General features: G+C 44.7%; 1 protein-coding gene across 1 annotated transcript; it reads left to right on the forward strand.

Moving 5' to 3' along the window:
- Nucleotides 1-700: 700 nt before the first annotated feature.
- Nucleotides 701-27,785, forward strand: LOC120042219 (NAD(P) transhydrogenase, mitochondrial-like). The gene is made up of 23 exons (XM_038987081.1): nucleotides 701-854; nucleotides 1,645-1,832; nucleotides 12,244-12,473; nucleotides 13,031-13,248; nucleotides 13,394-13,481; nucleotides 13,677-13,765; nucleotides 14,602-14,789; nucleotides 15,018-15,151; nucleotides 15,261-15,361; nucleotides 15,616-15,706; nucleotides 17,332-17,485; nucleotides 17,585-17,746; nucleotides 18,131-18,241; nucleotides 18,335-18,480; nucleotides 18,583-18,778; nucleotides 19,845-20,078; nucleotides 21,246-21,406; nucleotides 22,408-22,587; nucleotides 22,809-22,968; nucleotides 25,244-25,325; nucleotides 25,705-25,823; nucleotides 26,623-26,738; nucleotides 27,369-27,785. Exons 2-23 carry the CDS (start codon nucleotides 1,697-1,699, stop codon nucleotides 27,513-27,515), a joined length of 3,243 nt encoding a protein of 1,080 aa, XP_038843009.1. The 5' UTR covers nucleotides 701-854; nucleotides 1,645-1,696; the 3' UTR covers nucleotides 27,516-27,785.
- Nucleotides 27,786-27,884: the final 99 nt, after the last annotated feature.

A 27,884-nucleotide genomic window follows, 5' to 3' on the forward strand; every position in this document is an offset into this window, starting at 1 on the left:
TACATTTTTGGACATCTGTAATAACACCATCAATGTTTAATTTATGGATAGTGTTATTTTTAGAGTGAAATTTCTCAAGTCTAAAGAAATAGGATAAATTCTGTTCTCCCTCCTCAATCCATTTTTTCCTTGATCTAATTAACGCTCCTTCTGCTTTTAATCTATATATATTGTCCAGTTTATTTTGTAACTCAATTAGTTCCATCTTCTCCTCCCCCGAGAGGCTGGCTGGGGACCTTTGAGAAAGGGAAGTTATCTTAATGATCACCTTTTCCTCCTCAGCTCTTCTGGTCTTAGCAAGATTACTACCATATTTTCTAAGGTATTTGGACACCTCAAATTTAAAGAGCTCCCAGTTCTTGCAATAAGATTTTTCTTCACATGCCCTTTTCCAAAAATGTGAAAGCAGATCCCTAACCTCAAACTTAACTATATCATTATTTAATAATGAGCTATTTAGCTTCCTGTAGGATGCTCTACCAAGGTTAGTATCAGGGGTAAATATTTTGATATCAATGTAAATGGCCCTATGGTCTCGCATAGTCTCTATTGTCAATGATATATGCATTGTTGACGTTATAGTCAGAACTAGGAAACTCGGAAATGTCTGACTTGCTAACTGGCTGTAGTTGTACACGTGCCGCGCTCAACCAATTAGCAAGTCGGACATGTTCGAGTTTCCTGGTTCCGACTTTCATATGAAGGCGACAATAAACCTGCGATACCGAAACTTTGTTCCGTGCACCCGACAAATGAAAAAGTGAAGGTCTTTCCGACAAAACAAATTGCCCTACTGTATTTTATAACTGATCAAGCAGGATCTGATTTCCGGCTGAGACGAAAACTACCAGAAGGTTAGTTCAGAAATCTTTTGTAGCTACCCTAATAAAAAAACTTTTCTCGAACTTTTTTGTTTATTCTTGCAGGAATGAATGGAAGCAACAGTCATGCACGGACAAAATGTATAGCTACAGGTTGTTGTAATAGAGACTTGTGTCCCAGTTTCCCACCCTGTCTGAGTTGTACTCCAATGGTGCAACAGCAGCAGAGAGCGAGAGAGTGAGTGTATGAATGAATTAGAGGTTGTGTGTAGATCTACTGCCTGTCTCCAGCCTCTACCCCAGCCCTACCCTTTCTGTTCCTGTCCCTACCCAACCCCCTCCCCTGTCTCCAGCCTCTACCCCAGCCCTACCCTTTATGTTCCTGTCCCTACCCAACCCCCCTCCCCTGTCTCCAGCCTCTACCCCAGCCCTACCCTTTATGTTCCTGTCCCTACCCAACCCCCTCCCCTGTCTCCAGCCTCTACCCCAGCCCTACCCTTTATGTTCCTGTCCCTACCCAACCCCCTCCCCTGTCCTATGCTCTCACCCAGCAGTCAGGAGTGCTCTTGTCACAACCACACTGTCATATTTCCAGATCTCGCGTAGCTTTGTGTAGTGTGTATACAGCCCTGCGTCCTGTCCTGCACAGCTGAAATGTCACACTGCCGTCGCTAGGCCCAGCAGCTGAAGAGAAAGTGTGTGTGTGTTCAGGACTTTCCGGGGGCAGTTAAGATAAGGAAGGCTGGCTGAGGAAGCAGCAAGCAGACGTAGTGTTAGAAGACATCCCCACCTGTAACACACACACACCTGTTTGTGTCTCTAGGTGTTGTTGACCAGAGGTACAGCTACAGGCCTGTCCCTCAGCAGCACTAGCCATGTCCTCTCTGCTGCGCTGTGTCTCCTGCTGCGGCTCCACTGTCACCTTGCTCCAGCAAGGTGTTCGCCACCACACACCTGGCCGACGGGCCTTCAGGACCTTCCCACAGCTCTGGAACTGTGAGCCTGCTAAAGGTAGGACACATAACTAGAACTCCTTAACAAACACACAAACTCCTTAACACTATCTTCTGATAATTGTATTATCTGTATATTTGCCACAGTAGGCAGTCTAGGCCTGGCTGCTTGCTTGTTTTTTTTTATAGCTTCTCCTCTCTGTCCTACTAAAGGCATTGGGAAACTAAACAGCAGTTCAGTTAAGGACATTTCTCCCCTGGCTGGAGGAGTGGAAAAACTCCCACAGAGCAGTGGCGGTTGTGTTTGGAATAGGGGTTGTTAGGGAATTTGTTGAAATAGGAAACAATAGGACCGTGAATCAACTTAGCTAACGTTTCTATGGGGTGCTAACCTGACCGTGGCTAACTCCACTCTCTGTTGCTAACCTGCAAAGAGAAACATGTAAGAGAGGTCAGTTAAAGGTGAAATGTGTATTCTGCTGTTCCGTGGCAGATCTACTTTTTATAAACACTACCCTGTGTTGTCACTGACTGAGGTAGCTGTGCTGGAGTGTATGTTGTGTGTTTGTGGAAGTTTGTGTGTTACTGGGGCGTTTAGCGGAGCAGGGTTTGGGTCTGTGTGTGAGAGACAGAGCAGGCCTCGTCATGGTGTGGGTACTGGCTCGCAGCCAACCAGCTGCTAATAATGTTTCTGTGCTGGGGAGGTCACCACACCGTTTAAGGACTGATATGTGAAACCCCGACTCATTCCACCGGGCCTCTCCCGGCCCAAACTTCACCCTTTCCGCTGCAGAAACTACACTGTCCTTCTAGTCTCAACTTACACAACTACAGTAGTAGTCACTACGGCCTAGTACACTACAGCCTGCCTTAGTATGATTTACACACTACAGTAGTAGTCACTACGGCCTAGTAAACTACAGCCTGCCTTAGTATGATTTACACACTACAGTAGTAGTCACTACGGCCTTAGTACACTACAGCCTGCCTTAGTATGATTTACACACTACAGTAGTAGTCACTACGGCCTAGTACACTACAGCCTGCCTTAGTATGATTTACACACTACAGTAGTAGTCACTACGGCCTAGTACACTACAGCCTGCCTTAGTATGATTTACACACTAGCAGTAGTAGTCACTACGGCCTAGTACACTACAACCTGCCTTAGTATGATTTACACACTACAGTAGTAGTCACTACGGCCTAGTACACTACAGCCTGCCTTAGTATGATTTACACACTACAGTAGTAGTCACTACGGCTAGTACACTACAGCCTGCCTAGTATGATTTACAACACTACAGTAGTAGTCACTACGGCCTAGTACACTACAGCCTGCCTTAGTATGATTTACACACTACAGTAGTAGTCACTACGGCCTAGTACACTACAGCCTGCCTAGTATGATTTACACACTACAGTAGTAGTCACTACGGCCTAGTACACTACAAGCCTGCCTTAGTATGATTTACACACTACAGTAGTAGTCACTACGGCCTAGTACACTACAGCCTGCCTAGTATGATTTACAACACTACAGTAGTAGTCACTACGGCCTAGTACACTACAGCCTGCCTTAGTATGATTTACACACTACAGTAGTAGTCACTACGGCCTAGTACACTACAGCCTGCCTTAGTATGATTTACACACTACAGTAGTAGTCACTACGGCCTAGTACACATACAGCCTGCCTTAGTATGATTGCACACTACAGTAGTAGTCACTACGGCCTAGTACAACTACAGTAGTAGTCACTACGGCCTAGTACACTACAACCTGCCTCAGTATGATTTACACACTACAGTAGTAGTCACTACGGCCTAGTACACTACAGCCTGCCTTAGTATGATTTACACACTACAGTAGTAGTCACTACGGCCTAGTACACTACAGCCTGCCTTAGTATGATTTACACACTACAGTAGTAGTCACTACGGCCTAGTACACTACAGCCTGCCTTAGTATGATTTACACACTACAGTAGTAGTCACTACGGCCTAGTACACTACAGCCTGCCTTAGTATGATTTACACACTACAGTAGTAGCCACTACGGCCTAGTACACTACAGCCTGCCTTAGTATGATTTACACACTGCAGTAGTAGTCACTACGGCCTAGTACACTACAACCTGCCTTAGTATGATTTACACACTGCAGTAGTAGTCACTACGGCCTAGTACACTACAACCTGCCTTAGTATGATTTACACACTACAGTAGTAGTCACTACGGCCTAGTACACTACAGCATGCCTTAGTATGATTTACACACTACAGTAGTAGTCACTACGGCCTAGTACACTACAGCCTGCCTTAGTATGATTTACACACTACAGTAGTAGTCACTACGGCCTAGTACACTACAACCTGCCTCAGTATGATTTACACACTACAGTAGTAGTCACTACGGCCTAGTACACTACAACCTGCCTTAGTATGATTTACACACTACAGTAGTAGTCACTACGGCCTAGTACACTACAGCCTGCCTAGTATGATTTACACACTACAGTAGTAGTCACTACGGCCTAGTACACTACAGCCTGCCTTAGTATGATTTACACACTACAGTAGTAGTCACTACGGCCTAGTACACTACAGCCTGCCTAGTATGATTTACACACTACAGTAGTAGTCACTACGGCCTAGTACACTACAGCCTGCCTTAGTATGATTTACACACTACAGTAGTAGTCACTACGGCCTAGTACACTACAGCCTGCCTTAGTATGATTTACACACTACAGTAGTAGTCACTACGGCCTAGTACACTACAGCCTGCCTTAGTATGATTTACACACTACAGTAGTAGTCACTACGGCCTAGTACACTACAGTAGTAGTCACTACGGCCTAGTACACTACAACCTGCCTCAGTATGATTTACACACTACAGTAGTAGTCACTACGGCCTAGTACACTACAGCCTGCCTCAGTATGATTTACACACTACAGTAGTAGTCACTACGGCCTAGTACACTACAGCCTGCCTTAGTATGATTTACACACTACAGTAGTAGTCACTACGGCCTAGTACACTACAGCCTGCCTTAGTATGATTTACACACTACAGTAGTAGTCACTACGGCCTAGTACACTACAACCTGCCTTAGTATGATTTACACACTACAGTAGTAGTCACTACGGCCTAGTACACTACAACCTGCCTTAGTATGATTTACACACTACAGTAGTAGTCACTACGGCCTAGTACACTACAGCCTGCCTTAGTATGATTTACACACTGCAGTAGTAGTCACTACGGCCTAGTACACTACAGCCTGCCTTAGTATGATTTACACACTACAGTAGTAGTCACTACGGCCTAGTACACTACAGCCTGCCTTAGTATGATTTACACACTACAGTAGTAGTCACTACGGCCTAGTACACTACAGCCTGCCTTAGTATGATTTACACACTACAGTAGTAGTCACTACGGCCTAGTACACTACAGCCTGCCTTAGTATGATTTACACACTACAGTAGTAGCCACTACGGCCTAGTACACTACAGCCTGCCTTAGTATGATTTACACACTGCAGTAGTAGTCACTACGGCCTAGTACACTACAACCTGCCTTAGTATGATTTACACACTGCAGTAGTAGTCACTACGGCCTAGTACACTACAACCTGCCTTAGTATGATTTACACACTACAGTAGTAGTCACTACGGCCTAGTACACTACAACCTGCCTCAGTATGATTTACACACTACAGTAGTAGTCACTACGGCCTAGTACACTACAGCCTGCCTCAGTATGATTTACACACTACAGTAGTAGTCACTACGGCCTAGTACACTACAACCTGCCTAAGTATGATTTACACACTACAGTAGTAGTCACTACGGCCTAGTACACTACAACCTGCCTCAGTATGATTTACACACTACAGTAGTAGTCACTACGGCCTAGTACACTACAACCTGCCTCAGTATGATTTACACACTACAGTAGTAGTCACTACGGCCTAGTACACTACAGCCTGCCTCAGTATGATTTACACACTACAGTAGTAGTCACTACGGCCTAGTACACTACAGCCTGCCTCAGTATGATTTACACACTACAGTAGTAGTCACTACGGCCTAGTACACTACAACCTGCCTCAGTATCATTTACACACTACAGTAGTAGTCACTACGGCCTAGTACACTACAACCTGCCTCAGTATGATTTACACACTACAGTAGTAGTCACTACGGCCTAGTACACTACAGCCTGCCTCAGTATGATTTACACACTGCAGTAGTAGTCACTACGGCCTAGTACACTACAGCCTGCCTTAGTATGATTTACACACTGCAGTAGTAGTCACTACGGCCTAGTACACTACAACCTGCCTTAGTATGATTTACACACTGCAGTAGTAGTCACTACGGCCTAGTACACTACAACCTGCCTTAGTATGATTTACACACTGCAGTAGTAGTCACTACGGCCTAGTACACTACAACCTGCCTTAGTATGATTTACACACTGCAGTAGTAGTCACTACGGCCTAGTACACTACAACCTGCCTCAGTATGATTTACACACTACAGTAGTAGTCACTACGGCCTAGTACACTACAGCCTGCCTCAGTATGATTTACACACTACAGTAGTAGTCACTACGGCCTAGTACACTACAGCCTGCCTCAGTATGATTTACACACTACAGTAGTAGTCACTACGGCCTAGTACACTACAGCCTGCCTCAGTATGATTTACACACTACAGTAGTAGTCACTACGGCCTAGTACACTACAGCCTGCCTCAGTATGATTTACACACTACAGTAGTAGTCACTACGGCCTAGTACACTACAGCCTGCCTCAGTATGATTTACACACTACAGTAGTAGTCACTACGGCCTAGTACACTACAGCCTGCCTCAGTATGATTTACACACTACAGTAGTAGTCACTACGGCCTAGTACACTACAACCTGCCTTAGTATGATTTACACACTACAGTAGTAGTCACTACGGCCTAGTACACTACAGCCTGCCTTAGTATGATTTACACACTACAGTAGTAGTCACTACGGCCTAGTACACTACAGCCTGCCTTAGTATGATTTACACACTACAGTAGTAGTCACTACGGCCTAGTACACTACAGCCTGCCTTAGTATGATTTACACACTACAGTAGTAGTCACTACGGCCTAGTACACTACAACCTGCCTTAGTATGATTTACACACTACAGTAGTAGTCACTACGGCCTAGTACACTACAGCCTGCCTCAGTATGATTTACACACTACAGTAGTAGTCACTACGGCCTAGTACACTACAACCTGCCTCAGTATGATTTACACACTACAGTAGTAGTCACTACGGCCTAGTACACTACAGCCTGCCTCAGTATGATTTACACACTACAGTAGTAGTCACTACGGCCTAGTACACTACAACCTGCCTCAGTATGATTTACACACTACAGTAGTAGTCACTACGGCCTAGTACACTACAGCCTGCCTCAGTATGATTTACACACTACAGTAGTAGTCACTACGGCCTAGTACACTACAGCCTGCCTCAGTATGATTTACACACTACAGTAGTAGTCACTACGGCCTAGTACACTACAACCTGCCTCAGTATGATTTACACACTACAGTAGTAGTCACTACGGCCTAGTACACTACAACCTGCCTTAGTATGATTCACACACTACAGTAGTAGTCACTACGGCCTAGTACACTACAACCTGCCTTAGTATGATTCACACACTACAGTAGTAGTCACTACGGCCTAGTACACTACAACCTGCCTTAGTATGATTTACACACTACAGTAGTAGTCACTACGGCCTAGTACACTACATCCTGCCTTAGTATGATTTACACACTACAGTAGTAGTCACTACGGCCTAGTACACTACAGCCTGCCTTAGTATGATTTACACACTACAGTAGTAGTCACTACGGCCTAGTACACTACAACCTGCCTTAGTATGATTTACACACTACAGTAGTAGTCACTACGGCCTAGTACACTACAGCCTGCCTTAGTATGATTTACACACTACAGTAGTAGTCACTACGGCCTAGTACACTACAGCCTGCCTTAGTATGATTCACACACTACAGTAGTAGTCACTACGGCCTAGTACACTACAACCTGCCTTAGTATGATTTACACACTACAGTAGTAGTCACTACGGCCTAGTACACTACAGCCTGCCTTAGTATGATTTACACACTACAGTAGTAGTCACTACGGCCTAGTACACTACAGCCTGCCTTAGTATGATTTACACACTACAGTAGTAGTCACTACGGCCTAGTACACTACAACCTGCCTTAGTATGATTTACACACTACAGTAGTAGTCACTACGGCCTAGTACACTACAGCCTGCCTTAGTATGATTTACACACTACAGTAGTAGTCACTACGGCCTAGTACACTACAACCTGCCTTAGTATGATTTACACACTACAGTAGTAGTCACTACGGCCTAGTACACTACATCCTGCCTTAGTATGATTTACACACTACAGTAGTAGTCACTACGGCCTAGTACACTACAGCCTGCCTTAGTATGATTTACACACTACAGTAGTAGTCACTACGGCCTAGTACACTACAACCTGCCTTAGTATGATTTACACACTACAGTAGTAGTCACTACGGCCTAGTACACTACAGCCTGCCTTAGTATGATTTACACACTACAGTAGTAGTCACTACGGCCTAGTACACTACAGCCTGCCTTAGTATGATTCACACACTACAGTAGTAGTCACTACGGCCTAGTACACTACAACCTGCCTTAGTATGATTTACACACTACAGTAGTAGTCACTACGGCCTAGTACACTACAGCCTGCCTTAGTATGATTTACACACTACAGTAGTAGTCACTACGGCCTAGTACACTACAACCTGCCTTAGTATGATTTACACACTACAGTAGTAGTCACTACGGCCTAGTACACTACAGCCTGCCTTAGTATGATTTACACACTACAGTAGTAGTCACTACGGCCTAGTACACTACAACCTGCCTTAGTATGATTTACACACTACAGTAGTAGTCACTACGGCCTAGTACACTACAGCCTGCCTTAGTATGATTTACACACTACAGTAGTAGTCACTACGGCCTAGTACACTACAACCTGCCTTAGTATGATTTACACACTACAGTAGTAGTCACTACGGCCTAGTACACTACATCCTGCCTTAGTATGATTTACACACTACAGTAGTAGTCACTACGGCCTAGTACACTACAGCCTGCCTTAGTATGATTTACACACTACAGTAGTAGTCACTACGGCCTAGTACACTACAGCCTGCCTTAGTATGATTTACACACTACAGTAGTAGTCACTACGGCCTAGTACACTACAGCCTGCCTTAGTATGATTTACACACTACAGTAGTAGTCACTACGGCCTAGTACACTACAGCCTGCCTTAGTATGATTTACACACTACAGTAGTAGTCACTACGGCCTAGTACACTACAGCCTGCCTTAGTATGATTCACACACTACAGTAGTAGTCACTACGGCCTAGTACACTACAACCTGCCTTAGTATGATTCACACACTACAGTAGTAGTCACTACGGCCTAGTACACTACAGCCTGCCTTAGTATGATTTACACACTACAGTAGTAGTCACTACGGCCTAGTACACTACAGCCTGCCTTAGTATGATTTACACACTACAGTAGTAGTCACTACGGCCTAGTACACTACAGCCTGCCTCAGTATGATTTACACACTACAGTAGTAGTCACTACGGCCTAGTACACTACAACCTGCCTCAGTATGATTTACACACTACAGTAGTAGTCACTACGGCCTAGTACACTACAACCTGCCTTAGTATGATTTACACACTACAGTAGTAGTCACTACGGCCTAGTACACTACAGCCTGCCTTAGTATGATTTACACACTACAGTAGTAGTCACTACGGCCTAGTACACTACAGCCTGCCTTAGTATGATTTACACACTACAGTAGTAGTCACTACGGCCTAGTACACTACAACCTGCCTTAGTATGATTTACACACTACAGTAGTAGTCACTACGGCCTAGTACACTACAGCCTGCCTTAGTATGATTTACACACTACAGTAGTAGTCACTACGGCCTAGTACACTACAACCTGCCTTAGTATGATTTACACACTACAGTAGTAGTCACTACGGCCTAGTACACTACAACCTGCCTTAGTATGATTTACACACTACAGTAGTAGTCACTACGGCCTAGTACACTACAACCTGCCTTAGTATGATTTACACACTACAGTAGTAGTCACTACGGCCTAGTACACTACAACCTGCCTTAGTATGATTTACACACTACAGTAGTAGTCACTACGGCCTAGTACACTACAACCTGCCTTAGTATGATTTACACACTACAGTAGTAGTCACTACGGCCTAGTACACTACAACCTGCCTCAGTATGATTTACACACTACAGTAGTAGTCACTACGGCCTAGTACACTACAACCTGCCTCAGTATGATTTACACACTACAGTAGTAGTCACTACGGCCTAGTACACTACAACCTGCCTTAGTATGATTTACACACTACAGTAGTAGTCACTACGGCCTAGTACACTACATTAGTAGTCACTACGGCCTAGTACACTACAACCTGCCTTAGTATGATTTACACACTACAGTAGTAGTCACTACGGCCTAGTACACTACAACCTGCCTTAGTATGATTTACACACTACAGTAGTAGTCACTACGGCCTAGTACACTACAGCCTGCCTTAGTATGATTTACACACTACAGTAGTAGTCACTACGGCCTAGTACACTACAGCCTGCCTTAGTATGATTTACACACTACAGTAGTAGTCACTACGGCCTAGTACACTACAACCTGCCTTAGTATGATTTACACACTACAGTAGTAGTCACTACGGCCTAGTACACTACAGCCTGCCTTAGTATGATTTACACACTACAGTAGTAGTCACTACGGCCTAGTACACTACAACCTGCCTTAGTATGATTTACACACTACAGTAGTAGTCACTACGGCCTAGTACACTACAACCTGCCTTAGTATGATTTACACACTACAGTAGTAGTCACTACGGCCTAGTACACTACAACCTGCCTTAGTATGATTTACACACTACAGTAGTAGTCACTACGGCCTAGTACACTACAACCTGCCTTAGTATGATTTACACACTACAGTAGTAGTCACTACGGCCTAGTACACTACAACCTGCCTTAGTATGATTTACACACTACAGTAGTAGTCACTACGGCCTAGTACACTACAACCTGCCTCAGTATGATTTACACACTACAGTAGTAGTCACTACGGCCTAGTACACTACAACCTGCCTTAGTATGATTTACACACTACAGTAGTAGTCACTACGGCCTAGTACACTACAACCTGCCTTAGTATGATTTACACACTACAGTAGTAGTCACTACGGCCTAGTACACTACATTAGTAGTCACTACGGCCTAGTACACTACAACCTGCCTTAGTATGATTTACACACTACAGTAGTAGTCACTACGGCCTAGTACACTACAACCTGCCTTAGTATGATTTACACACTACAGTAGTAGTCACTACGGCCTAGTACACTACAACCTGCCTTAGTATGATTTACACACTACAGTAGTAGTCACTACGGCCTAGTACACTACAGTAGTAGTCACTACAGCCTGCCTTAGTATGATTTACACACTGCAGTAGTAGTCACTACGGCCTAGTACACTACAGTAGTAGTCACTACGGCCTAGTACACTACAACCTGCCTTAGTATGATTTACACACTACAGTAGTAGTCACTACGGCCTAGTACACTACAACCTGCCTTAGTATGATTTACACACTACAGTAGTAGTCACTACGGCCTAGTACACTACAACCTGCCTTAGTATGATTTACACACTACAGTAGTAGTCACTACGGCCTAGTACACTACAACCTGCCTTAGTATGATTTACACACTACAGTAGTAGTCACTACGGCCTAGTACACTACAACCTGCCTTAGTATGATTTACACACTACAGTAGTAGTCACTACGGCCTAGTACACTACAACCTGCCTTAGTATGATTTACACACTACAGTAGTAGTCACTACGGCCTAGTACACTACAACCTGCTTCACTCCCTGCCTCACTTCCATACTTCCTTACTCTCTTCCCTGCCTCTTCCACAGTCTCATCTGCAGCCTCTTTTACCCTGAACCTGTCAGTCTCTCCCAGATTCTCACCTAGTCTTGATAACGACAAACAGCATTGTTTTCTGAACTCAGAATTGGGTTACTCTTCATGCTGTTAATTGTAATGCTATACTCATGTCTCCCACTCATGTATCTGTATAGGTGTGTTTGTGTGTGCGCACTGATTCAGTGTGTGTAAATCACACCCATTGTTTTTCCCCAAGGTGTGTTGTATCTTATGTGGTTGTCCTCAAGTGTTTGTTAAAATGAGGTTGTGTGTGTTCATACAGGACGGCTGTATAAGGACCTGGTGGTAGGAGTTCCTAAGGAGATCTTTAAGAATGAGCGTCGTGTGGCTGTGTCCCCTGCGGGGGTGGAGCTGCTCGTCAAACAGGGCTTCAACGTCCAGGTGGAGTCTGGAGCAGGAGACCACGCTAAGTTCTCTGACCAAATGTACAGAAACGCTGGAGCCTCCATCACAGACACTAACGGGGCCTTCGGATCTGACCTGGTCCTCAAGGTCAGTACTGGGCTGTGGAACTCAAACTAAACTCAAACTCAGTGTGGTCAATACTTGAACCCAGGGCTGCAGGGTTACATCTGAGAGGATCGGCCTGATCAAGGCTCTGTGCAGAATCATGGATCTACAGATCATCTTGCATTCCATGAACTACTCATAATGAGATCAAGATTAGTTGTTCCACACTCAGGCAGATCCTAGCTCAGGCAGATCCCCTTGAACGTGCTGTTAGGCAACAAAATGTGTTAGGATCTGGCCCTCAATAGTTCATAACTTCAGATAGACACATGTTGAAATGGAACTTTATTGTAACTCATACTTCACACTTATAGTATGTCAATGGGAGTTTTACACAACAAATTGAGTGAGGAATGAGTTTTGCCCTTCCAATGTATTAGGTATGGGATAACACTGGTGTAACCAGGTGAAGTCTGAGTAAATCCTTGTTGCTGGTTGTTTAAGCTAGTAGAGGAAACAAAATAAACATTTCAATCTCTTAGACATTGTTGGCCCCTGGTAACCTCTGACCCATCTTCTCTCTTGAACTTTCTGTCCAGGTGAGAGCTCCAGTGTTGAATGAGGCTACTGGCAAACATGAGTCAGAGCTGCTGAAGCCTAAATCCACCCTGGTGAGCTTCATCTACCCAGCCCAGAATCCTGATCTCATGGAGAAGCTGGCCCAGAGTCAGACCACCGTGCTGGCCATGGATCAGGTCCCGCGCGTCACCATCGCACAGGGCTACGACGCACTCAGCTCCATGGCTAACATTGCAGGGTAAGGGGAGACATGCACAGAGACCCAGACATGCAGACCCCCACGCATGCACACACGCATACGTACACACACAGTAACGCATATGTCTTAGCCTCCAGCTCTGAAACTTGTTCAATGTGTTCATAGAACTGTGTGTGTCCTGCAGGTACAAGGCTGTTGTTCTGGCTGCTAACCACTTTGGCAGATTCTTCACTGGTCAGATCACAGCAGCAGGGAAAGTCCCCCCAGCCAAGGTAAGTCCTTCTATAGCAGTTATATCAACTATATCAATGTGAATGTACCTGTCAAAACTGAACAACTGTGACATCTCAGAGCATTAACTATATTATAGTGTTTTGACTAGCCTGTCATCTGGACTGCACTGCAGAGTCTGTGGGATCAATGTAACGTCGCTGTATCTCTGACCGCCATCTTGTTAACCCTTCCAGGTCCTGGTCATCGGAGGTGGAGTGGCTGGTTTGGCTGCAGCTGGAGCCGCCAAGTCTATGGGAGCTATCGTCAGAGGCTTCGATACCAGGTGAGCTATCGTCAGAGGCTTCGATACCAGGTGAGCTGCAGTCAGAAGCTTCGATACCAGGTGAGCTGCAGTCAGAAGCTTTAATTCCAGGTGAGCTGCAGTCAGAAGCTTTAATACCAGGTGAGCTGCAGTCAGAAGCTTTAATACCAGGTGAGCTGCAGTCAGAAGCTTTAATTCCAGGTGAGCTGCAGTCAGAAGCTTTAATACCAGGTGAGCTGCAGTCAGAAGCTTTAATATCAGGTGAGCTGCAGTCAGAAGCTTTAATACCAGGTGAGCTGCAGTCAGAAGCTTTAATACCAGGTGAGCTGCAGTCAGAAGCTTTAATACCAGGTGAGCTGCAGTCAGAAGCTTTAATACCAGGTGAGCTGCAGTCAGAAGCTTTAATATCAGGTGAGCTGCAGTCAGAAACTTTAATACCAGGTGAGCTGCAGTCAGAAGCTTTAATACCAGGTGAGCTGCAGTCAGAAGTTTTAATACCAGGTGAGCTGCAGTCAGAAGCTTTAATACCAGGTGAGCTGCAGTCAGAAGCTTTAATACCAGGTGAGCTGCAGTCAGAAGCTTTAATACCAGGTGAGCTGCAGTCAGAAGCTTTAATACCAGGTGAGCTGCAGTCAGAAGCTTTAATTCCAGGTGAGCTGCAGTCAGAAGCTTTAATACCAGGTGAGTTGCAGTCAGAAGCTTTAATACCAGGTGAGTTGCAGTCAGAAGCTTTAATACCAGGTGAGTTGCAGTCAGAAGCTTTAATACCAGGTGAGTTGCAGTACCAGATGAGTTGTAGTTAGTCTTCGATATCAGGTACAGTATTGATGATGGTGATGTTCTGTATCCACCCTCAGACCAGCAGCTCTGGAACAGTTTAAGTCGTTCGGGGCGGAGCCTTTGGAGGTGCACATTAAGGAGTCCGGGGACGGTGTTGGAGGTTACGCCAAGGAGATGTCCCCAGAGTTCATTGCAGCTGAGATGGAGTTGTTTGCCAAGCAGTGTAAAGACGTGGACATCCTCATCAGTACTGCTCTCATCCCAGGTGAACATTCATTAATTCAGTATCTCATTCATTCATGCTCTCATTCATTCATTCAGTATCTCATTCATTCATGCTCTCATTCATTCATTCATACTCTGTCTCTTTGTTCTCCTCTCTTTGTTTCTCTCCTACGTCTCTCCCTCCTTTCTCTATCACCATCAATATGGTCTTTCTATCCTAATAATTTCCCTTTCTATAATGATCCGTGACCATGCCCTCTGTCTGTAGGTAAGCGAGCTCCCATCCTGATCAAGACAGAGATGGTGGAGTCTATGAAGGATGGCTCTGTGGTGGTGGATCTGGCTGCTGAGGCTGGAGGAAACATTGAGACCACCAAGCCTGGAGAGCTGCACGTACACAAGGTGAGGAGACCAGCTCAGTTCTGGAAGAATAATACTGTCCCTAGAGTGTGTATAGTTGGAGTTTGTGTGTGTGTGTGTGTGTAACAGAGCTGTGTGTGTTTCTCCTCAGGGTGTGACACACATCGGCTTCACGGACCTACCCAGCCGTATGCCCACCCAAGCCAGCACCCTGTACTCCAACAACGTGCTCAAGCTGCTCAAGGCCATCAGGTAGAGAGACGGGTGGGTGGGTGGACAGGTTTTTGGATGGATAGACACTTTATTATACTACTAGACAGGAACAGTAATTTTCCCTAGGACCGATCACGTTACCTGACCAGGAAAAACACCTGGCCTTTGTTATAGCCCCACAGACCCTGAGTTGTTCCTGGTCAAGTCTAAAAGGATTGGAGTTTGGTGAAGGTGGTACAGTATATAAATGTGATATATTAATGTATGATTTTAATTGTGATTATTCCCATCAGCCCAGACAAAGACTACTTCCACTTTGAGCCCAAAGAAGAGTTTGATCACGGGACACTGGACCACGTCATCAGAGGAACCATGGTCATGCAGGTGTGTAGTATGTGTCTCTATTGATACTGTATGTAGAATATGTCCATTTTGGTACTCTTTTATTTATTGTTTTGTGTAGTCTTGGTCATTTTGACAAAAATATCATTAAGTCACATTTTTGTCATTTGACTAATGATTTAGTCTAGTTATTGTCAAAATGAATAAAACAGTGGGCCATTTTAGTCAACTAAATGCCCTTTCAATTTAGTCCCATTTTAGTCAACTAAATGCCCTTTCAATTTAGTCCCATTTTAGTCAACTAAATGCCCTTTCAATTTAGTCCCATTTTAGTCAACTAAATGCCCTTTCAATTTAGTCCCATTTTAGTCAACTAAATGCCCTTTCAATTTAGTCCCATTTTAGTCGTCCCATTTCCATTGTCTCATTAACCTATAGTAAACATAACTTCCATGTGCGCAAACACACTCAGCCTTGTCCTACCAACATATTGTAGATTCTTTTCCCAACAGCCAGATTGGCAGAAGAACACATTACTCTGCAGCAGATGATAAATCACAACCTTTGACATACTGTAGCGTATTGCAATCAAAGTTCTGTCATAGTTAGTTAGTTACTACTTAACTAGCATTAATAATCTGTTATTACCTGAGCGTATATATTGTGAGGACTCTCTTTCAGATGTCTCTTGAGGTTGGCAGTATTTTTTCCCCCGTCAAATTGTGGGTGCAAATGCTGTCTTCTCCCGTGAAAAAAGGTTGGATTCGGTTTTGTTTCAATTGACACGATAAGTAAAGTGGCTCCAAAGTAGGCGAATCAGTCACACTGAGACTGAAGAAAGCAGGGAGTTTTAAACGTGATATTTCACTCCAAAATCAAAGTTTGGCAGATCTTCTCTGTTGAATGAGTTGAAGAGTCCACGTCCCTTCATGCTCAGACTTTCTCTGCCTCCCAAATGGCATCCTATGGGCCCTGGTCAAAAGTAGCTCCCTATATAGGAAATAGGGTGCCATTTGGGATGCAGGCTGTTATTTCTGAGTGAAGCGTCACCATGACCCATAAGCCACCCTGCTATAGTCTCTCAGAGCTGGAATCCAGCTGGCTGCACATAGCACAGTTTACGTGAGAAACAGGAATGCTAGTTATGAAATATCTTTTTTAAATGCACTTTTCCAGGAATGTCTTGATTTGACAGTTTTGACACTTTGACAGTGTTTATGGCAGACTAGAGAGGCAGAGAAAGCATGAGGTGTGTCACCTTACCACGTATTAAACAAATAATTATTAATGCTATTTAAATGTGATTTTTCTCGCTAGCTATGTTCCATCGTTATATCCCCGTGGTTGTTACTCAGGTCCCTTAGGTAGACACATGAAGAATCCTGTCTTCAACTTGCACGTGATTGGTCAGTCTCTTATTTTCAACCTTGCGTGCCGTAGAAACTCACTTTTTAAAAAGCAAGGATTCCAATTAAATCCATGACAGGATCCCTCCATTTCTAACAATAACCTTCCATTTAGAATATTCTTCAATTGCTCACGTGTTTCTCAATGTGTGTATTTGTCACGTGGATTTCTAACAACGTGTATTTTTCATCTTGTGTATTTTTCACATTGTGTGTTTCTCATATTGTGTATCTCTCACGTTGTGTTTGTCACATCTCCAGGAAGGCAAGAGCCTGTTCCCATCCCCCCAACCTAAGACACAACCCCCGGCCGCTCCAGTCAAACAGAAAAGTGTAGCAGAGCTAGCGGCAGAGAAGGCAGCTGTGGTCTCACCCTTCCAGAAGACCTTGACCAATGCTGGTGTCTACACCGCAGGTCAGACACTCACACCGCACACACTTACGCACATGCACACACACACACACACACACACACACACTCTAATTCTCTCCCTCTCTGCTGTCCTGTCCCCAGGTCTCTCTACATGTCTGGCTCTGGGCTTGGCGGCGCCCAACGCAGCCTTCACCCAGATGGTCACAACTTTCGGCCTGGCCGGCATCGTGGGATACCACACGGTGTGGGGCGTCACCTCCGCCCTCCACTCACCCCTCATGTCCGTCACCAACGCCATCTCAGGTAAGAGGTCAGGGCTCAAACAGTGTCACTGCTGGGTCCTGTTTATTTGTGCACATTTTAGTAAAATGTATTAAAACGCTTTGCAATGAAAAACAAGCATTTATTGGACAGGTTTTGTCAGTCCTCCTCGTGTGGGTCAGTTTTCAGCTGTTTGGTGTCTAGTGAATACGACCCTGGTGTGTCAGTAGGTAATGGTCACCCTATTCTCCATACTGGGTGTGTCTGTAGTATTTAGCTGTGTAGTGTAACAAAGCCCTCCGCTTATTTTCTCCCCCTAAGAAACCCCTGCAGAAACTGTTACATTATTCCATTTCTTTACTCCTTCAAGCACCTGGACGTTGAACAAGGTGTGTGTGAACATGTTGTCTTCTCTCCCCATGGCAGGTCTGACTGCTGTGGGTGGTCTGGTCCTGATGGGGGGAGGTCTCCACCCCTCCTCCTTCCCCGAGGGCCTGGCTCTGGCTGCAGCCTTCGTCTCCTCCATCAACATCGCAGGTCCGGCACACACACGACACACACATGCGCACACGCACGCACACACACAAGCGCGCACTCACTCACTGTCTCAACCTGTCTCTGTCCTCCCAGGTGGGTTCATGATCACCCAGAGGATGCTGGACATGTTTAAGCGTCCTACAGACCCTCCAGAGTACAACTACCTGTACGGTCTGCCAATAGGAGTCTTCATAGGAGGTTACGGGGCCTCTGTGGCTGCTGGCTTCCACATCGAGCAGGTGACACTGATGTGCTGTTTTACAGATGATGTAACTACCTGGGGTCAGGAAGCCAACTGTGTTGTGTAGGTGTGTTATGTTGTGTAACACTGTGTGTTCTAGATGATGTACCTGGGGTCTGGTATGTGCTGTGTGGGAGCATTGGCAGGGCTGTCTTCACAGGGCACCAGTCGTCTGGGTAATGCCCTGGGCATGATGGGGGTAGCAGGGGGCATTGCTGCCACCCTCGGCTCCCTGAAGCCCTCTCCTGAGCTGCTGGCACAGATGAGTGCCGCAATGGCCACCGGAGGAACCCTGGGTACGTAGACCTGCCACACCACACAGCCATATACAGATACACATACATACCATGTCAAATCTAACCAAAATGTATTGAAACTGTGTTTAAACATCTAAAAATACTTTCTGATTCAAATGGAAACTAAAAAGCCCATGGCCACCAGAAGACACTGGGTAAGTAGGCCCTCCAAGACCAGGCTTAATCCGTGTCCGGGAAACGGGCCCAAGTCAACTTTTCCAGCTAGATGCCATATTTCTACCTCTGAGCTTTTCCTTCTGCCATTGGTGATGAGGATTTTGGTCTGGACAACACAGGCAGAAAAGTCTAGAAATATCTGATCTCATACACCATTCCACATTTGTTTAAAAGTGTATAAAACCATGATTAAGGTTTTTACATGTTATCGACTTTGCATATTATTTCTGAAGTCTTTGAAAAATTAGTTTGAATTATTGAAACTATGATGGACCATCCATCATGCTGTCTAGATTTACAGATATACATGTTCTGATATCTTCATGGTGTCAGAGTACTTTAGGTGTGTGTGGGTTCTTAAGTAGTGGTGTGTTATACTGATATGATGTTATTATTCTCTTAGGCCCTGGCAGCTGTCAGACACACACACACACAGGGCATGTGTGTTTACGCAGTCTGATATTAGTAATATTATCCTTTAGAGAACTAGTTGTTATTTTATTAGGGTTTTTGACAACACTGTTTAGAGCGTGCCTCCAGACTATTCTGTTACTTCTGATGTTAATGCCCAATATGAATAGAGAAGTAACTCAGTCCAGATGGTTGCCTTCCCAGCGAGTACAGTATGTTGTAGCACTAGGAGTTAGTCCAACTCTATGTGAAGCACTGTGAGACCAGGAGAAAAGACTTCCATACAACATGTCTTATACATTTGGCCACCTTCAGAGATTCAGGGCTGTTCTTTGTTGTTGCTGAATTCCAAATCAACTGCTAGGACCTACAGCCATCGGTACTTGTATAGAACTGACGGTCTCTAATGTGACGGCGTGTCTGTTTCCCCCTGTGCCCTACTGCGTGTTTCTGACCCTCTGCTACTCTGCTTCCCCAGGTCTGACCATTGCTAAGCGTATTGAGATCACCGACCTCCCTCAGCTGGTAGCTGCCTTCCACAGCCTGGTGGGTCTGGCTGCAGTGCTGACCTGTGTGGCAGAGTACATGATCGAGTACCCCCACCTGGACGTGCACCCTGCAGCCAACATGGTGAAGACTGTGGCCTACCTCGGCACATACATCGGAGGGGTCACCTTCAGTGGGTCACTGGTGGCCTATGGCAAGCTGCAAGGTACTGTAGACCGCCATTAACACACGTGAATGCAGGAACACAGACAGACACACACACACTCTCTCTCTCTGAGCTCTCTGTCCTGTGGTACTGATTGCCTCCTTTGATCTAGCCAAAGCTCAAGATCCCATGGGAAATCCAGGCCAGGATGGTGTGTGTGTGTGTTAGTGAGTATGGCTGATTATTGCGTGCCTGACAGAGTGGAAGGGCCGGGAGGCTTGTAGGAGTTCTATGTTGGTAAGGTAACAGTTGTTAAAGGAAAAATCCACCAAAACCACTACAATGTACAGTGTTAAATAACACATGTCAGAGCAATATTTTTTGTGATTAAATGTTTCATTTTGGCGTTTAAAATAAGGTTGGTAGAAACGTAAAAATCAGAGTGGAGTTTGACATTCGCAACGGCACCATGCAATGCACCCTGGACTGAAGAGGCAGACATAGGAGAAATGTGCTAGACCCTCTGTTAAATTTTACATTTCTCGACGGGTGGAATATCTAAAAAAATATGATCATTGAGTCATTTGAGAGAAGACAACCTCCCGTGTCATCGGCCAGTATTGAAATCTGACATGTATGAGAGACGTTTTCACCATCTTAAAGTCCTATTCCTATTAACTTCCAGGGTAGTGAGACTTTATCACAGCGCTACGTCAAACCGGATGGATGTCTGCCTGCTTGAACACCAGTAACTCAGATACTCATGAAAACATTAAATGACCCAGGAAATCGATAAAACATCACTCAGAGATACACAAAACAATATAACATTCAAAATGGGTGAATCTTCTCTTTCAGTGTGTGGGGGGACTGCTTCTCTATGGAGGGGAGGTATTTTTCTGGCCCACACGTGAGAAACGGTTGTCTATTGCGTTTAGAAACCGTCAGTTCTCTGTTCCCTCTGTGATCACTGGTAATGAGAGACAGACCAAAGGCAGGAGTCCCTGCCAGATCTGGTCTGTTATCAATATAATAGAACGCTCCACCTGACCTCCACCCCTCACTCTAATCAATGTGATATATCAATTCAACCCTACACCATCTCCTTCCAGGATTCCCCGTTCCACTCCTCTCTGTTCCCAATTTCCAGTTCAGAATGATCTGAGTTCAGAGTTTTGAGTTCCGGGTGCAGGTTTGTGAATATTGTTCTGTATTCCCTCCTGTCAGGCGTTCTGAACTCCGCCCCGCTGATGTTGCCGGGGCGTCACATGATGAACGCCGGTCTGATGACGGCGTCTGTCGGTGGTATGATTCCCTTCATGCTCAGTGCTGACTACGCTACTGGCATGGGCTGTCTGGTTGGAGTGTCTGGACTCTCCACCATCATGGTGAGAACATGGCTAAAGCTGTAATGTTTTATACAGACATGGTGAAGAAAGACCACTAATGACCAATAGTGTTATTCAGCTCTAATCAGAATAAGAAAAACTTTGACACTCAACAATGTTGGTGGGACTGACCTTGATAAAGGCTACAACGACAACCAAAATCTACAGCAGGGTTAGGCAACAGGCGGCCCGCTGGCCAAAACTGGCCCGAGTGTTTACATTTTTTTTGTATAGTTTGTTTCAGCTCCAACAAAAATCATTCCACGGCTTAATCTAGTTGCCTACCCCTGATCTAGAGGAAATAACACAGTATCATAAAGTTACATAAAGTTACTGTGAGGGGTTTATCTATTGACTACCCAGCAAACCAAAATTGGCTCTGTAAAAGTTCCCAGAACATTCGCTAGGTTGCGGCAAATGTTCTCATAACACAAAACTTGGCCAGTTGGCTCATGATGACACAATGTTTGTATAAAAAAATTGCCTGATGTTGCCAGAACATTCCCAGAACATTGCTCCTATATTTCGTTGCTGCAGTATGTTCTAAAAACATTACTGGTGCATTACTACCTTACCTGGAAACCTAATGAGAACGTTTGGGGAATGTTCTGGGGTGGTTGTTACAGGTGTTGTGCACAACCTTTCAGTGAATGTTAGGAATACATTCCAAGGATATTACATTTAAAACATTTTCTGAAAAGAAAAAAACATTATTTGAATGTTTTTGGGATGTTATCATCCTAATGTTAGATAAAACACTACCTAGAACTTAATGGGAATCTTAGCTAATGTTCCCGGTTTGCTGGGTAGAGTTCCAAGATTCTAGTAACTTTCCAAAGAATCGCAGCTTTTCGAGAAATCGAGGTTGGAAGATTACTGGAACCAGTGGGGAATTAACAGGAAATCCAGGAATCCTCCAACTGGTATTTCTGGAAAACCTGGAAATGTTGCAACCCTACTAGTGACTGAAGCGTGTCCTGACCGTGATTCTGTTCCTGTAGGGTGTAACCCTGACGATGGCCATCGGGGGCGCTGACATGCCCGTGGTCATCACTGTGCTCAATTCCTACTCTGGTTGGGCACTGTGTGCCGAGGGATTCCTATTGGACAACAACCTCATGACCATTGTAGGAGCTCTGATTGGCTCGTCTGGTGCTATCCTCTCCTACATCATGTGTGTGGTGAGTACTGCTAAACACTCAGTCGCATTCACACACACACACTCTCTCTCAGCCTCTCTCACTCAGACACTCACCTGCCAGTCAGGTAGCCTTGTCATCTTAATTTTGCTCTTGCACTTTGAGATTTTTTGTTTTTGGAATTCGTCAAAAGATTTGGCGCGCTCCCCATAGAGATATAATATAAATGTTGTATTTAATCCTGATTACACCCCTCTTTCCAGGCAATGAACCGTTCCCTGCCCAACGTGATCCTGGGAGGGTTCGGTACTAGCTCCACGGCGGGGGGGAAACCCATGGAGATCACAGGCACCCACACAGAGGTCAATGTGGACCAGTCCATCGAACTCATCAAAGAGGCCAACAGCATCATCATCACCCCAGGTACACACATTCTCTCTCGCGCACACACACACACACAAAAGCACACATGCAGCACAAATGCAATCATGCGTACGCACAACACGCACGTTCTGGGTAGGGTTCAGAGGTAGTCTTATGTAACACACCTGTGTTCCAGTGTTCATCACTGTAGGAGGGTTGTGTGCAGAGTCATGTATCTATATGTCTGTGTGTTCTGCTCTCCTCCCAGACTGAACTCTGCTACCAGGTCATTTAGTAATGAACCCTGGCATAACATCTGTACTGGAGCCTGACAGACAGGGAATGTCCAGTAGAGGGTGCGGTTTGTCTGTCCCTGTGAAGCGGAGCTAGCTTGTTCGCCAGGCAGACAGGCAGGCAGGCAGTCAGACCTCAGAGGTAACTGGTAATATAGAAGACTACAGTGGCCCAGGGGTTAGAGGTCAGGGGGATTTGTTCCAAACAAAGTTGATTAGTTGTAATCAACATACAGCACTGGCCTCTCACCTCTCAACTCTACCCAGTATCAGAACACACCTCTATCCAGTATGCTGATACCCCAGGACAGTTACACAGGCAGGTGTTAGACAGACACATGGGAGCGGGGGTTCCTCTTGCACGCATGCCCTCTTCTTCACCCCCCGCCCCATAACACACACACACAACCCCATAACACTTACAGGCAGGGGAAAGGGGTTTCCTCGCACGCACCACCCCCAGACAGTAGAAATCCTATGATTTAAGACAGAAGGGAGAGCAGAGGGGAGAGATGGAAGAGAAAGGGCTGGAGAGGAGGGGAAAGTGAGAATAGAGGGCGAAATGGGTCAAGAGGAGGTGAAAAGGGGGAGAGGTAAGAGAGAGATAAAGGAAGGGTATTGGGAGAGAGGTACTGCAGCCCTGGTCAGGAGAGGAGAACAAATTGTTTCAAACAGACCTTATTCACTTCTGTTTTTAGTCTTCTAAGAATAACCTCTGCATCAAGTTACCTCTATCATTTATCTGGTCATTAAGTTACCTCTATCATTTATCTGGTCATTAAGTTACCTCTATCATTTATCTGGTCATCAAGTTACCTCTATCATTTATCTGGTCATCAAGTTACCTCTATCATTTATCTGGTCATTAAGTTACCTCTATCATTTATCTGGTCATTAAGTTACCTCTATCATTTATCTGGTCATTAAGTTACCTCTATCATTTATCTGGTCATTAAGTTACCTCTATCATTTATCTGGTCATTAAGTTACCTCTATCATTTATCTGGTCATTAAGTTACCTCTATCATTTATCTGGTCATTAAGTTACCTCTATCATTTATCTGGTCGACATGATATTTCTCTGCCATGTCTTGAAGGTCACATCAACCTGAACCATCAAACACATTAAATGTAGAGTTATGACGTGGCCACAAGCAGCACCGCAGATATTAAGATGAGCATGATGCAAGACCTTGCTCTCAGTCGTACAGGGTATATGTGCATGTGTGCGGGTGCACTCCTCGCTGCTACAACATGGTAGCTTCGGGACCAAAACAGCAGAGGTTCAACCTCGCGCTTCAACACTCTTAGTTGTTGTGGAAATCGGCCCAATATTCTGTTTACCAGTGGTGGAAAAAGTACTCAATTGTCATACTTGAGTAAAAGAAAAGATACCTTAATAGAAAATGACTCAAGTAAAAGTGAGTCACCCAGTAAAATATTACTTGAATAAAAGTCTAAAAGTATTTGGTTTCTAAATATACTTAAGTGTCAAAAGTAAATGGAATTTCTAAAATGAACTTAAGTATCAAGTAAAAGTATAAACCATTTCTAATTGCTTATATTAAGCAGACGGCACCATTTATTTGTATTGACGGATAGTCAGGGGCACACAGACATCATTTACAAACTAAGCATTTGTGTTTAGTGAGTCCACCAGATCAGAGGCAGTAGAGATGACCAGGGAAGTTCTCTTGATAAGTGTATGAATTGGACCATTTTCAAATGTAACAAGTACTTTTGGGTGTCAGGGAAACTGTATGGAGTAAAAAGTACATATTTGCTTTAGGAATGTAGTGAAGTAAAAGTTGGCAAAAATAAATAGTAAAGTACAGATTAATCGGTCGACCTCTAGTACAGATCCCACAAACTACTTAAGTAGTGCTTTTTTGAGTATTTTTACTTAAGTACTTTACACCACTGCTGTTTACTTCGTGCATCGCTGAGTCATACCTTTTAACAGTAACATTTTAACTTTACCTACAGTGACACTGTGATTGTGTAGGTTGGTCTGCTTATAGTGTGTGTGTGTGTGTGTGTAGGTTGGGGTCTGTGTGCGGCTAAGGCCCAGTACCCCATCGCTGACATGGTGAAGATGCTGGTAGAGCAGGGCAAGTCTGTCAGGTAGGTCTTCACAATAATACAATCCTCTCTGTCTCTCTCTCTCCTCAATCATCCCTCTCTCTTCACTCTGTTTATTTTCATTGGGGACCATCAGTCCTCCTCTCACAGAGTGAGATAACGATATCTTCCTGTATTAGTCTGAGTACTAAAATAACATTCTTTCTAGTTAGTTTTACAACCCCACTGACCATCTTGAGTTTCCTGGTCAGGAACACTGGCAGGTCACCTTTTATGTTCAAGGAAGACAAAACACATCTGGGTCTAAAAGCTTTAGAGTGGAAAACATCTTTATTCTCCAAATTCAGAGCGAAGCCCTGACTGACTGAGGAATTGCATAAAGACAATATTAATGTGTGTGTGTGCACACGTGTGTTTCTAGGTTTGGTATCCACCCTGTGGCAGGTCGTATGCCAGGCCAGCTGAACGTGCTCCTGGCTGAGGCAGGTGTTCCATACGACGTGGTTCTGGAGATGGATGAGATCAATGAGGACTTCAAAGGTCAGAACACACACACTCACACTGATCAATTTACTGAACAAAAATATAACACAACATATAAATTGTTGGTCCCATTTTTCATGAGCTGAAATAAAATATCCCTGAAATGTTCCATACACACAAAAAGTTTTGCCTCTATAATGTTGTGCACAAATGTCTGTACATCCCTGTTAGTGAGCATTTTATCCTTTGCCAAGATAATCCGTCCACCTGACAATTGGCATGCTGACCGCAGGGATGTTCGACAGAGCTGTTGCCAGAGAATTTAATGTTTATATCTTTACCATAAGCTGCCTCCAACGTCGTTTTAGAGAATTTGGCAGTACATCCAACCGGCCTCACAACAGCAGACCACGTGTAACCGCACCAGCCCAGGACCTCCACATCCGGCTTCTTCACCTGCCAGATTGTCTGAGGAGTATTTATGTCTGCAATAAAGCCCTTTTGGGGACAAACTCATTCTGATTGGCTGGGCTTGGCCCCCAAGTGGGTGTGCCTATGCCATCCCAGGCCCACCCATGGCTGTGACCCTGCCCATTCATGTGAAGTCCATAGATTAGGGCCTAATTTATTTATTTAAATTGACTGATTTCTTTCTATGAACTGTAACTCAGTAAAATCTTTGAGATTGTTGCGTTTTATATTTGTGTTCAGTATAGATTGATCGATTTATTGATTTGATCATAATGACCAGCAGGCATCCCTCACACTTGGTTGTTTGTATCGCTGCCTGGCTGGTTCCATCCATAGTTTCGCCAGGGTCTCGGTACTTGTTTTACTGAATGTGTGTGTCCCACAGAGACTGACCTGACGCTGGTGGTGGGTGCTAACGACACAGTGAACTCAGCAGCCCAGGAGGACCCCAACTCCATCATTGCTGGCATGCCAGTCCTGGAGGTCTGGAAGTCCAAACAGGTAGGGAATGAAGAAGGTAGTATAAGAGTATTAGTACAGGGCCCTCTCACTGGTTTACAAAAGGAAGGATGCAAAATATTGTCTTGTTCTGCTCTCTGGTGTTGAGTCCTCCTACTCTTTGGGTGACAAGGGCTCTCACAGGTAGAGCATAAAAGTAGATTGTGAAGTGTGCAGTCTTCTGTAGGGGATTGTGATGAGATCTCTGACTAGTTATTTTAAACATATTTCTGACACTATTTATTTAGACCAGTCATACGCAACAGACGGGCCGTGGGTCCTGAACTAAAATGATAAATGAGGGTTAGCCATGCCTCGACCCCTGGTATCATATGAACACACTTAAGACATGATAAAATGTGTAGAATTGCAGGAAATTAGCTGCACAGTTCTCTCCACCAACAAGAGGGGTGTGAACTGTTTGGGGTTGCGAGGTGGGGGTTTGTTACGCCGATAAATGACAATATCCATCGGGACCTTTGCTACCTAGGAAATGTGTGTGACCGTACCCCTGATTTCGACAGTTGGAAACAGAGGGTGGACGTGGGGATGGAAGCCAGTCTCCGGTGGGAAGAGGAATATACAAGGTGATGTTAGCCATGTCTCACCCCTGTTCCCCTCCCTGTACTGTAGGTGATTGTGATGAAGAGGACCATGGGTGTGGGCTATGCTGCAGTAGACAATCCCATCTTCTACAAGCCCAACACATCCATGCTGCTGGGAGACGCCAAGAAGACCTGCGACACACTACAGGCCAAGATCAGAGAGGCCTACTACTAGAACACAGAGATGGACAGTACACACACACTCCCTATCGGCTTTACGGATGTATTTATTTGTCTTTCATCCAGATGCAGGTGTATGGTTCCGTAAAGATTAGTAAACAACGTTGAATATTTTTACACTTAGTGGCTTGATGATTGAATGCTGGGCAGTGATGATGTTGAACCAAAGATGAGATTACTTCTTTTTAATTGGAGAAATATAAATATTTAAATAAACCCATGCTGCATGCCCTAATTTGTAAATAAAAATCTGTTTTAAATGTGATCTGTTGGCTAGAGTTCCCTATTCAATTTTATCTGTAAGAGCTTGTCAGGTATAATTTCACACAAAAGCACTGAGCAGCGCCACACACTCCCAGTAGCT

The sequence above is a fragment of the Salvelinus namaycush genome, unplaced genomic scaffold (genome assembly GCF_016432855.1).
Source record: "Salvelinus namaycush isolate Seneca unplaced genomic scaffold, SaNama_1.0 Scaffold638, whole genome shotgun sequence".
Taxonomy (NCBI): domain Eukaryota; kingdom Metazoa; phylum Chordata; class Actinopteri; order Salmoniformes; family Salmonidae; genus Salvelinus; species Salvelinus namaycush.